This window comes from Nicotiana attenuata, unplaced genomic scaffold (assembly GCF_001879085.1).
Source record: "Nicotiana attenuata strain UT unplaced genomic scaffold, NIATTr2, whole genome shotgun sequence".
In the NCBI taxonomy this organism is placed as follows: domain Eukaryota; kingdom Viridiplantae; phylum Streptophyta; class Magnoliopsida; order Solanales; family Solanaceae; genus Nicotiana; species Nicotiana attenuata.
In genome coordinates this window covers 102,330-114,301 of record NW_017673485.1, presented here as the reverse complement: position 1 = coordinate 114,301, position 11,972 = coordinate 102,330, and the positions used below count along the sequence as shown (strand labels likewise).

Genomic DNA, 11,972 nt, shown 5'->3' with positions numbered 1-11,972 from the left:
ACGGCTCGAACGTGACAGCAACTTTAGCAATTACACCAATGCTCATCTTCTCTGTTCGTTCGTGCTCATTGTTAAAAGAAAAAATACAATAAAATATAAAATTAAAGGATGTAACCTTTAACACAGAATCGCACGTAATTCCCTGCCAGCTTGTCTGCAGGGTGCAGACGGTCGAATTATTAGTCATCTTTTTAAAAAGCGAGAGAGAGAGGGTATAATGGCAATATTTCTTGTCGTAGGAAAAAAGCAACTGCAGAGCCAACCCCAACCCATCCCCATGATACTTGTCTGATATCACTATACATCCAGCTTTCAGCTTGTTTTTGAGTTTCACTTCACTACATCATAAGAAAACACAATCCCCCCCTCTTTACCTAATTCTCGTTCTCTGCTTACTTTCATCACTAGTTAGTAACCAGCTTAGTCATCTTCTTGCTGTTGCTAATGGCCGAGAAGGAAATGATGGAACTTTCTTCAGATCATATGACTAAAACGGAGGAGGATGATCACCACCAAATTTCTTCTTCTTCTTTTTCTCCAATGGCGGTTCCAAGAATCATGACAAGATCTAAGGGTGGTCTTATAACCATGCCATTCATTATAGGTAACCATTTCCATGGAAAATTTCATGTCTTTTTCTACGACGCACGTTCCGAAAGTCTTTCTTTTTTAAATTCTGTGTCCAATCAATTTGTTTTCCATCTAAAATGGATGATAAGTGAGGCTGCCCAGTGCACAAAGTATCCTGTTTTCAAGCAGGGTCTGGGAAGGATCGCATCAATAGGATACGATATAGTCAGTCTACCCTAATAAAACCATTTAGTAGCTACTTTCATAGTGACTTATAGGCAGAGTCACACCTATGTTATAAAATTAGGGATAACCGGCACCCCTAAAGTTCGGCAAAAATACTCTATATATTAGTAGTAACATCTTATATACAATGTAATGTGCATTCTGGTACCACTTTACTCTCTCTCTCCGGAGGGAATAATTAGTTTTTAAATTTTTTTATTTTTGTTCTTTTCTACTCCATCTTGTATAGATGTGTTAGACATTCTTATAAACTGAATTTACTGGCTATTTGTGGGCAATTAACATGACCCAAACATGGTTTTTACGTTGTGAACAGCAAATGAGTCGCTGGAGAAGGTGGCAAGTTATGGACTTTTACCCAACATGACATTCTATCTTATGAAAGATTACAGAATGGGAGTCACTGCAGCTCAAAATCTACTCTTTTATTGGTCATCGGCTACAAATTTCTTGCCACTAGTTGGAGCTTTCATTGCAGATTCATATCTGGGTCGATTCCTTGTAATTGGATTTGGTTCCATCTTCAGTTTCCTGGTAATTATTACTACTCCGTAAATCATTAACTGGTTTTTACGGAACCTGAATTTTATATACTGTAGTAATTGGTACGAGGTACACTTGTTTCCAGCCTTGATACAATGTAGATTTGTTGTCCTCTTAACTGTCAGCGCATATTATAGTATGAAGTCTTTCCTTCTTAGTTTCCCATTTGCCAATATTTAATGGGCTTATCACTTATGGAGTAGTTTATTTTGACACTTTTTCCTATCTTCTCGGTTTAGCATTATTTAAAAAGCTGGTAGCTAACTGTATATATTAAAATAAACATATACTCCATAGTTTGTTAGTTAATCTTAGGGTACTATAGCTGTATAATGTTGTCATGTCGTGTGAGGTAGATTAAGTGTAACCTGTCAAGTTTAAGTATTAAATACTGCTTAATTCATGTCTATCACGTAGCCACCTCTATTTTTTCAGGGAAAAATTTGTTTAGTATTTACACCAAAGTAATGAATATATGACATGTTTTTACATACATTAATGTTAATTAATACTCATTCTCAACCCAAATTTATTACTTTGTCATGGTAAATTAATATTATAAACATCAAGTACGGATAAAAAATTTTCTATTCTCATCTAATACTTACCCACACCGGGTGTTTACACTAAACTATATTAACTCACTATGGTTAATTAATTTAATTAGATGAGAATGCACGTAATTTACCATGGTTAAATGATTGAAGTCCATATGCAAGACACATGTCATATATCTATTGGTTTGGTGTAAACACCCGGTGCGGTTAAGTTTTTACCATATTATAAACATCAAGTACGGATAAAAAATTTTCTATTTTCATAGTGGAATATTACTTTTTGGATGACAAAGTACTGCTTTTGTCTTCTTTTTTTTTCCTTCTGTTGGTGGGCTCGTGAATATTGGAAGAGAGGGAGGTAGAAGAAGGAAGGACTGTGATTGGATCCCTATACCTGAGCATATCTCAATAGTGCAAAATAGAATTACACTGCTACTTATATCTTAGGCTGACAAAATTTTATACTAGTATAGTTCTTAGTACTGGTTATTCTAATCAGAGGATCCAATGCAGTTTAGATCTGTACAGTGCGTGATTATCTTATTTACTGCTAATATTAGTTGATTCTATTTGGAAGAAACGTCAACGGGAGTCTTGGCGTAACCGGTAAAGTGTTGCCATGTGACCAGGAGGTCACAGTTAGAGCCGTGGACACAGCCTCTTCGAGAAATACAGGTTAATGCTGTGTATAATAGACCTTTGTGGTCCGGCCCTTCCCGAACCCCGCGCCTAGTGGGAGCTTAAACGTCATTTAAGGGTGTGACCTTAGTGGTGAATAAAGTGGGAGCTGAATCATGTCTCAGGTTCAAATCCTGCCCATGTCCTTTTGATTAGAATTACCTGGTACAAGTACCGGTGGATGATAGCAGGTACTCAGTGGAATTAATCGAGGTCATAAACTATACATATGTCAGATGCTTAAACTGCCTACGCGTAGCTTTTGCCAAAAGATGACTTAAAAGCTCCATTAGACCAAAATATTCCTGATCTATTTTTAGTTTGCGAGATTCAAATTCAGAAACAAATCTTCAATGTTAAATTTCTAAAATATCGAACAATACGAGCTCTTGTGTTTAATTAGCTGTTAAAAGAATAAACTCCTAACAGGTTATCAAAAAGAATAAACTTCTACAGCTTATTGTAAAACTGAGTGATAATTTGTTGAGATGATAGCATCAACTAATTATAATTACTCATTTAGTTAGCGTTTATCATTGAATTTCATATAACCAAATTAAATATATATGTTAAAGATAGTGATGCACTCATCTTCTTGAAATTCTGTTTCCGTCAACATCTTAATGTTCCATTTGCAGGGAGCAGTTCTATTGTGGTTAACAGCAATGATTCCGAAAGCAAGGCCTTCCGCTTGCGATCTATCAGGTCAGGCGTGTAAATCTACAACACCGGCTCAATATACGCTCTTGGTTTCCTCGTTTATGCTAATGTCGATTGGCGCTGGTGGTGTAAGACCATGTTCTTTAGCATTCGGTGCAAATCAGTTTGACAAGCCCGATAATCCTAATAACAAACGCGTGTTGGAGACATTTTTTAACTGGTACTATGCTTCAGCTATGATCTCTGTTCTGATTGCTATGACCGGTATTGTATACCTTCAAGATCACATGGGATGGAAAGTTGGCTTTGGAGTTCCTGCTATAATTATGTTCTTCTCTGGTCTGCTGTTTTTTCTTGCTTCTCCACTTTATATCAAGCAAAAGCCCAGCAAAAACTTGTTTACCGGATTAGCACAAGTAATTGTGGTTGCTTATAAGAATAGGAAAGTTGCTTATCCTTCTGAGAATTCTGGTTACCATCACAACAAAGGTTCAGAATTTTCCGTGCCAACGAACAAATTGAGGTGTGACAAAACTCTCTCGTTTATCCTAGGATTTATTACCTTTTTGTTTTTCCTATTTAAGGGAGCCTTGGCGTAACTGATAAAGTTGCTGCCATGTGACCAGGAGGTCACGGGTTCAAGTCTTGCGGGCAAAACTGCATACAATAAAACCTTGTGGTACGGCCCTTCCCCGTATCTCGTGCATAGCGGGAGCTTAGTGTACCGGGCTGCCCTTTTTTTGTTTTTCCTATTTAAAAGCTGATGTTTCCTATATTTAGGTTCTTAAACAAGGCTTGTATCATAAAATGCCCTGAAGATGTTAAACAAGATGGCGTTGCAGTCGACCCATGGAATCTTTGCACAGTCGAGCAAGTTGAGGACCTAAAATCGCTCATTAGAGTGATGCCATTGTGGTCAACGGGGATCATGATATCGATAAACTTAAGCCAAAGTTCGTTCCCTTTACTTCAAGCTAATTCCATGAACAGACATATAACTAAAAGCATTGAAATTCCAGCAGGCTCTTTTGGAATGTTTACTATCATTGCTTTAACAATTTGGCTTGTCCTATATGATCGCGCTATCCTTCCATTGGCATCAAGAATCAGAGGAAAACCAGTTCGTCTTGGAACCAAAGAAAGAATGGGAATTGGGATATTCTTCTCTTGCATGGGCATGTTAATATCCGGTATCATAGAACATATTCGACGAGGAAAGGCAATCGAGCAAGGTCTTTTGAACAATCCTGAAGGGGTCGTGACAATGTCAGCAATGTGGCTTGTACCACAACATTGTTTAAACGGAATAGCCGAGGCATTCAATGCAATTGGCCAAACCGAGTTCTACTATTCTGAGCTTCCTAAAAGTATGTCAAGTATAGCAGCTGCTATGTTTGGACTAGGAATGGCTGTGGCAAATCTGTTGGCAAGTGTGATACTGAGCAATGTGGATAATCTTACTAAAGGAGAAGGGAAAGAAAGTTGGGTTTCAAGCAATATTAACAGAGGTCGCTACGAGAACTATTACTGGCTTCTTGCAATTATGACAGGTTTTAATTTGCTTTATTTTATGGTTTGTAGTTGGGCATATGGACCTTGTGTTGAGAATATGAGTAAGAAAATGGTAGAGGGAGGTGCTGATTTGCCACAGGAGAATGTATCAAGTAGTTGAATTCCTGTTGAGCTATTGGTTTAGTGTATACATACTCCAGTATTTATAAGTGCTTTTAGGTTTTTCATTTTTCTTTTTTCTTTTCCTAAAGCCATTAAAAGGAAAAAGAATAAGAAAGCGATGAATCAAGTAGTTGAAGATAAGGTATTTGAAATAAGCGAACTAGAATATAAAGAGCAAGAGAGCAAGGAATCAAATACCATAAACGGCAAAACTTTAAGCTGGAAAAATAATTTTGCTTTCATTGAGAGTCGAACTCAAGACCTCCCGCTTACTGAACGGGTACTCTAACCAATTGAGCTATGAAAACTTGTTGGACTATTACATATCACTTTTTTATTTTTCTTATTTCTTCCAAGTGAATTGCATCCCTATTTATCATTCAAATGTTTTCCATAATAATTAAGCTCACAAAAATCAATTCCTAAATCATTTAAAAAGTGCGTAGTTGAATGTAAAATCGTAAAAATGTGGGTATGTTATAAAATAAAACAATATAGCAAGAACTATGTAATTAACTAGGACTAATAATAGAAGAGAATGATAACATTAGAAGAGAGGATTTACTTGTTCGTTTTGAGAGTATATCGAATACGTTCATCAGTGAACCTATTTATAGAAATATTTTGTTGTTACGAAACCAATCCAAAATCTGTTATGAATACATAACCAATCTAAAACCTGTTTTGGATACATAACCAATCTAAAACATGTTTTGGATACATAATCAATCTAAAACCTGTTAAGGATACATAACCAATCTAAAATTGTTATGGAAGACATCCATCGTTGCAAGTGGATGAAACCATTTGCAGGATTTATAACACTCCCCCTTGGATGTCCACTAACAGATAATGTGCCTCATTAAAACCTTACTAAGAAAATCCCAGTGGAAAAAATCTTAGTGAAGGAAAAAGAGTACACATATCTTGTAATACGCATTAAGAGTTGCCTCATTAAAAACCTTAGCAGGAAAACCCAAATGGGACAAAACCTTGGTTAAGGGAAAAAGAGTACAACGCGTATTTCTCCCCCTAATAAAAAAAAACCTTATTTGATATCTCGGAGACGACGCATTCCAATCTTGTATCTTAACTTCTCAAATGTTGATGTCGGCAATGCCTTAGTGAACAAATCTGCCAAATTATCACTTGAACGAATTTGTTGAACATCTAATTCACCATTCTTTTGAAGACCATGCGTGAAAAAGAATTTTGGTGAAATATGTTTTGTTCTGTCTCCTTTAATATATATCCCCCTTTTAGTTGACCTATACATGCAGCATTATCTTCATATAATGTTATTGGGATATCCTTTCCCCATGAAAGACCACATAACTCCTGGATATGTTGAGTTATTGATCTCAACCAAACGCATTCTCGACTCACTTCATGAATGGCTATTATCTCTGCATGATTTGAAGAAGTAGCAATCATAGTTTATTTTGTTGAACGCCATGATATGACAGTACCTCCACATGTAAATAAATAGCATGTTTGAGATCGACCTTTATGTGGTCAGACAAATATCCTGCATCTGCATAACTTATCAGTTGTGACGTAGATTCATTTGAATAAAATAATCCCATATCAATGGTCCCTCGCAGATATCTGAATAGATGCTTAATACCATTCCAGTGTCTTTGTGTTCCAGAAGAACTAAATCTTGCTAACAAGCTTACAAAAAAAGCTATACCTGGTCTAGAATTATTAGCAAGGTACATTAATGCCCCAATTGCACTAAGATATGGTATTTCAGTACCTAGAAGCTCTTCATTATTTTCATGAGGACGAAATGGATCTTATTTATATTACGCGATCTCACAACCATCGGGGTACTCAATGGATGTGCTTTATCCATATAAAAGCGCTTCAAAATATTTTCGGTGTACGTTGATTGATGGACAAATATTCTATTTTTTAAATGCTCAATTTGTAAGACAAGACAAAATTTTGTCTTTCCAAAATCTTTCATTTCAAATTTTTTCTTCAAGCATTCTACTGCCTTTGGAAGCTCTTCAGGAGTTCCAGTGATATTCAAGTCATCAACATACACAACTATTATGACAAATTCAGATCCAGATCTTTTTATAAAGACACAACGACAAATTGTGTCATTCTTGTACCCTTCTTTTAATAGGTATTCATTGAGGCGATTATACCACATGCGCCCTGATTGCTTCAATCCATACAAGGATTTCTGAAGCTTTATTGAATAAGTTTCCCGGGAAGCTTTGTATGTTTCAGGTACTCTGAATCCTTCAGGGATTTTCATAAAAATTTAATTGTCCGGTGAGCCATATAAATAGGTGTGACAATATCCATAAGAGGCATATCAAGTTTTTCATGAATTGCTAGACTGATAAGATACCTGAATGTGATTGCATCCACCACAGGAGAATATGTCTCCATATAATCAATGCCAGGATGTTTACGAAAAAATCTTGTGCTACAAGTTATCTTTTATCTATAGACTTGATTTTGCATTTTACTTTCGCACAAGAAAATATGTTTACCTCCACTGGGCTTTATACTTTCAGGTGTTGGGACTATACGTCCAACTTCACATTTTTCAGGTGAAGTCAATCTTGATTGCGTATTTTTCATTTTGGCCAATCATTTATCTGTCCACATTCTGACAGATTTGAGCTCAAGATTCTCGTCAATATTAATAATATTGAGTGCTACATTATATCAATAATATCGTCGATGATCATTTTATATCGGTTCCATCATCACTCAATAAAGACATAATTTATCGATATCTCATTATTTTCAGGTACCTGAGCCTCTCTTATAAGGTCTTATAAAGTGTTATGTCGTCGTGCTCTTATAGAGCATTCGCCTCCTTATTATGGTCATTTTGATCATTTGCTCCTCTCCTTCTTCAAGGAGTTTTATTTTTGAACCGATTGGTCTATTATGCTTCATGTGTGCCATAGACTCAGTCCTTCATGGAATTTATTCGATTTGGAGCATTAGCAACTGAATATGATATTTAGCTTTGGGTCAACAAATGTGCCTAGCAATATTTTGCAAATGAATTATCACTTGAACTTCAAGTTCATATTTTCTTGTACGAGGATTTAGATGTACTCATAATAATTCATTTCATGTAATACTTTTTTCAGCTGCCCATTTTCTCCCCCTAATGTTGGATCACCAAGACTTCCCATCATTCTTTAGGGATTCATCTTTGTACGTTATGGTGGAGCAATTAAATCATATAGCACATTCATATTTCTATATGGAACTTATTTGGTTCTTGACCCTGAACCAATTGTGATAGGGAGAATTTATTAATAANTTTATGAGGTCTTATAAAGTGTTATGTCACGGTGCTCTTATAGAGCACTTGCCTCCTTATTATGACCATCTTGATCATTTGCTCCTCTCCTTCTTCAAGGAGTTCTATTTTTGAAACCGATTAGTCAATTATGCTTCATGTGTGCCATAGACTAGCAGCTGAAATATGATATTTAGATTTGGGTCAACAAATGTGCCTAGTAATATTTTTCAAATGTATTATCACTTGAACTTCAAGTTCATATTTTCTTGTGTGAGGATCTAGATGTACTCATAATAATTCATTTCATGTAATTTTTTTTTTTCAGCTGCCCATTTTTTTCCCCTTATGTTGGATCACCAAAACATATCCCATCTTCTTTAAGGACTCATCTTTATGCATTGTGGTGGAGCAATTAAATCATATAGAACATTCATATTTCTAGATGAAGTTTATTTGGTTCCTGAACCCGAACCAATTGTGATAGGGAGAATTTATTAATAACTTGTTGGCTAGATGCGTACAAATGCTGCTATATATTAAATAATACATCTCATATCAAATTTCTTTTAGGGAGTTTTGTTCTCATAACCAATTATTTAGCTATAATTAGAGGCATACAACTTCTGCTAAACCAACTTGAATCTAAACCAACATTATCAAGATAAATCATTATAATTTACATTCTGAAACTGTGCTAAATTTGAGCAAGTAGCCTTGCAAAAGCCAAAATGCAAGTCAAACACACATATGACCATACAATAGATGCATCTATTAAAATCATATAATAGTAAACAGTCCATATATATATATATATATATATATATATATATATATATATATATATATATATATATATATATCATCTTTTATTCATTCAGAAATCAACGCATTCAGTCCCAACCTTAGCTGGTATATCATGAGAATAAGTAGCACAAAAGAATTCTTGAAGAATCTTCTATTTCTTTAATATATGCTAATGTGAATATTAATTAATTTTCGCATCATAATTGAACCGGTATGGTCAACCGGTCATGCCAACTAATATTTGTTTCAGTAAACCTCTAGTTTACTTGTTGCATATGATTGCATCATCATGCTTATACTTGTGTAGTACAACTAGAAGGAAAGTCGGGTAACCTTTTATATTTACCCGGTATGATTATAATAATACGAAGATATTCAACCTTCCTTTCATTTATATTCTCAATATTCCAACCACTTTGTCTTATACATTTGAAACTTCAAAAAGCTTCTTTTGAGACTTACCACAATATCAATATCATAAAATTATTTATTCATCCGAGCAGTAATAAATTAGTTCTTCCGGAGCTCTTAATTGATTTTGTACTACAAGATATTTTGTCACACCATTCATATGGTAAATGTCTCCTTCACGGAGAAAATCATATTATAATAAATTGTCATGGTCAAAGTCATCATAAGCAAAATTATTTTTTGCTTGAATTTTGCCTTTAATAACCTTTTATAAGGCATGTCAAACATTTCGGCGTACCACATGTACGCGACCAATGACATATTCATGTAACCACACTTTAGTATTCATTATCTTTCTTTCTCTCAAGCCTCCCTTAGAGGCGAGTTGTGGTATGTATCCAATCATGCATTGTACGTCTTTATTCATTACTTTTACACATATTGCTACATTCACCTTCAGGAATGGGTCCGCATTCTAAATGTTTATCACAAGTCACATTCTTTTCAACGAATGGAGTATAATCATTGTGACGTGCTTTATTATTTTTTCATACCAATTTGATGGTAAACATTGCCTTCACCTTTTGAAGAATATATTGAGAACCCGTGTTGTTCTCCTTTTATAAGTACTACCATGATGACGATTATTATTTCGTTCTTTGTCACAACCATGCCAATTCATATGGCCACGGTAATTATATTGTCTTCTTTTAGACTCATCATCATTATAATCATCAATGCCTTACCCATACAAAGTTAGGCCATAATATGTTGGGACTCAAACCCAGAATTTTATCATCATACATCGGGACTCAAATTCGATGTTTTATCTTTATAGTGAGTTGGAACATGAATCCATCGTCTTATCCTCCACCAATGACGTGATAGACCATTTAAATAATTACCACTGTGTGATTATATGTTAAAATGAATTAAGTTTTAACAAGACATATAAAATACAACCAGTTTCGTGATCGAACATTTCTTATAAAACTCTGTTAGAATTTAAGTGAATCATAAAATTAATGTCATAATATCTCTTGAATCCTTTCTATAATATTACTATGCAAGAGACAACTATATGAAACAGATGGCTAAAAGCAAGGAAATGAGAAGGATCATATATCTATATTATTATAAAAGTGGGAACCTCAAAAGGTAAAAGTTAAATTACTAAAATATCCNTTGTCTAAATGGTTCCAAAATTAATGAGTGTAAACAAATATGTTTACATTAAGAAAACTTCAAGTCATATAGTCATTATTTGATTATATGTAGATGATATGTTGATAAAATATTTAAAATGTGGGGGCTTTTAGCTTATGCATGACAAAAGCCAATGTTAGACGTAATGACTAAATGATATAATTTTTTTTGAACCCCACTGATATAGTAGTTGGTAAATTCATCAGTTGTTTAGTCTTAATGAAGACTAGTTGATGAAACTACTAATTCGGAAGTTGGTCACGTGCCTTTCTCGAAAGATCATTTTCTTTATTGAAAATTTATATTGTTTAGTTCTTTTATGAAATGATGTCACTTTGAAGGTTGTGATTTTTCATAGAAAGATACGTTTGTACGTTTTTGTATGGACATGACCGTTCATGAACAAATGTATTAATACGTTGGTCTATAATGCGGTGAACCAACCGATGAACATGACCAAAATCCATTCCAAGTTGGATGTTTTCATGAATGAAGGTGCTATAATTTGCATATCATATAGACGTATGAATAAATAGCATACAAATGCTTGAAAATGGCGGAATGATTGCGAAATATGTCATATATTAAAAGGTTGTGGCCACAATTGATGCCAATCATTCCAGCTGTTGTTATAATTACTACATTAAGTGTAGTCAATAATCTGATATGCAATCGAAAGTCGAGACGTATTAGTCTACAACATAAGAGAGTTTGCATTTGAACTTTCATGACAATGAAACGAGTTTTGAAGTATTTGAAATATACTCCAAATTATGCTTTGCACTACAATAAGTATCCCGCGATAATATAGGGGTATAGTGATGCAAATTAGATCACCGGTTCAACCGATTCTAAACCATCGGTGGAGGAGCGATGTCTTGAAAATCGTCCAAACAAATGTGGATTGACCACTCTACAGTGGAGGCTGAGTTTATAGCCTTAGACAAGGCCGTTGAAGAAGCTGAATGGCTCCGGAATTTCTTAGAAGATATTTCATTTTGGCCAAACTTTTGGCACCTATATGTATACATGTGCAGGAGCATATGTATAACGGAGAATCTCGCACGTTCGACGGAGACACAATACTGTTAGACAGCTACTCTCTAGTGGTGTTATCACGATTGACTACGTAAAGTCAAGAGATAACGTGTCGGATCCACTTATAAAAAGCCTATCGAGAGAGGCATTTGAAAGATCATCGAAGGGAATGGGGCTAAGGCCTAGGACAAGTCATCATGGCGGTAACTCTACCTAGCAGACTGGAGATCACAAGAGCTAAGTTCAAAGAGATCAAACAAAGTTATGAATGACGGTTCAACATTGTCAAATAACTCAAC

The 11,972-nt window shown here is 35.0% G+C and overlaps 1 protein-coding gene and 1 non-coding gene across 2 annotated transcripts; one reads left to right on the top strand and one right to left on the bottom strand.

Annotated features, from left to right (window-relative positions):
• The first annotated feature begins 225 nt into the window (after positions 1-225).
• LOC109216494 (protein NRT1/ PTR FAMILY 1.2-like) lies at positions 226-4,993 on the top strand. The gene is made up of 4 exons (XM_019380656.1): positions 226-604; positions 1,133-1,350; positions 3,233-3,777; positions 4,035-4,993. Exons 1-4 carry the CDS (start codon positions 445-447, stop codon positions 4,924-4,926), a joined length of 1,815 nt encoding a protein of 604 aa, XP_019236201.1. The 5' UTR covers positions 226-444; the 3' UTR covers positions 4,927-4,993.
• A 169-nt stretch (positions 4,994-5,162) lies between these two features.
• On the bottom strand, positions 5,163-5,236 carry TRNAT-AGU. The gene has a single exon. It is a non-coding gene; the product is annotated as a tRNA-Thr (tRNA).
• Between the last annotated feature and the right edge of the window lie 6,736 nt (positions 5,237-11,972).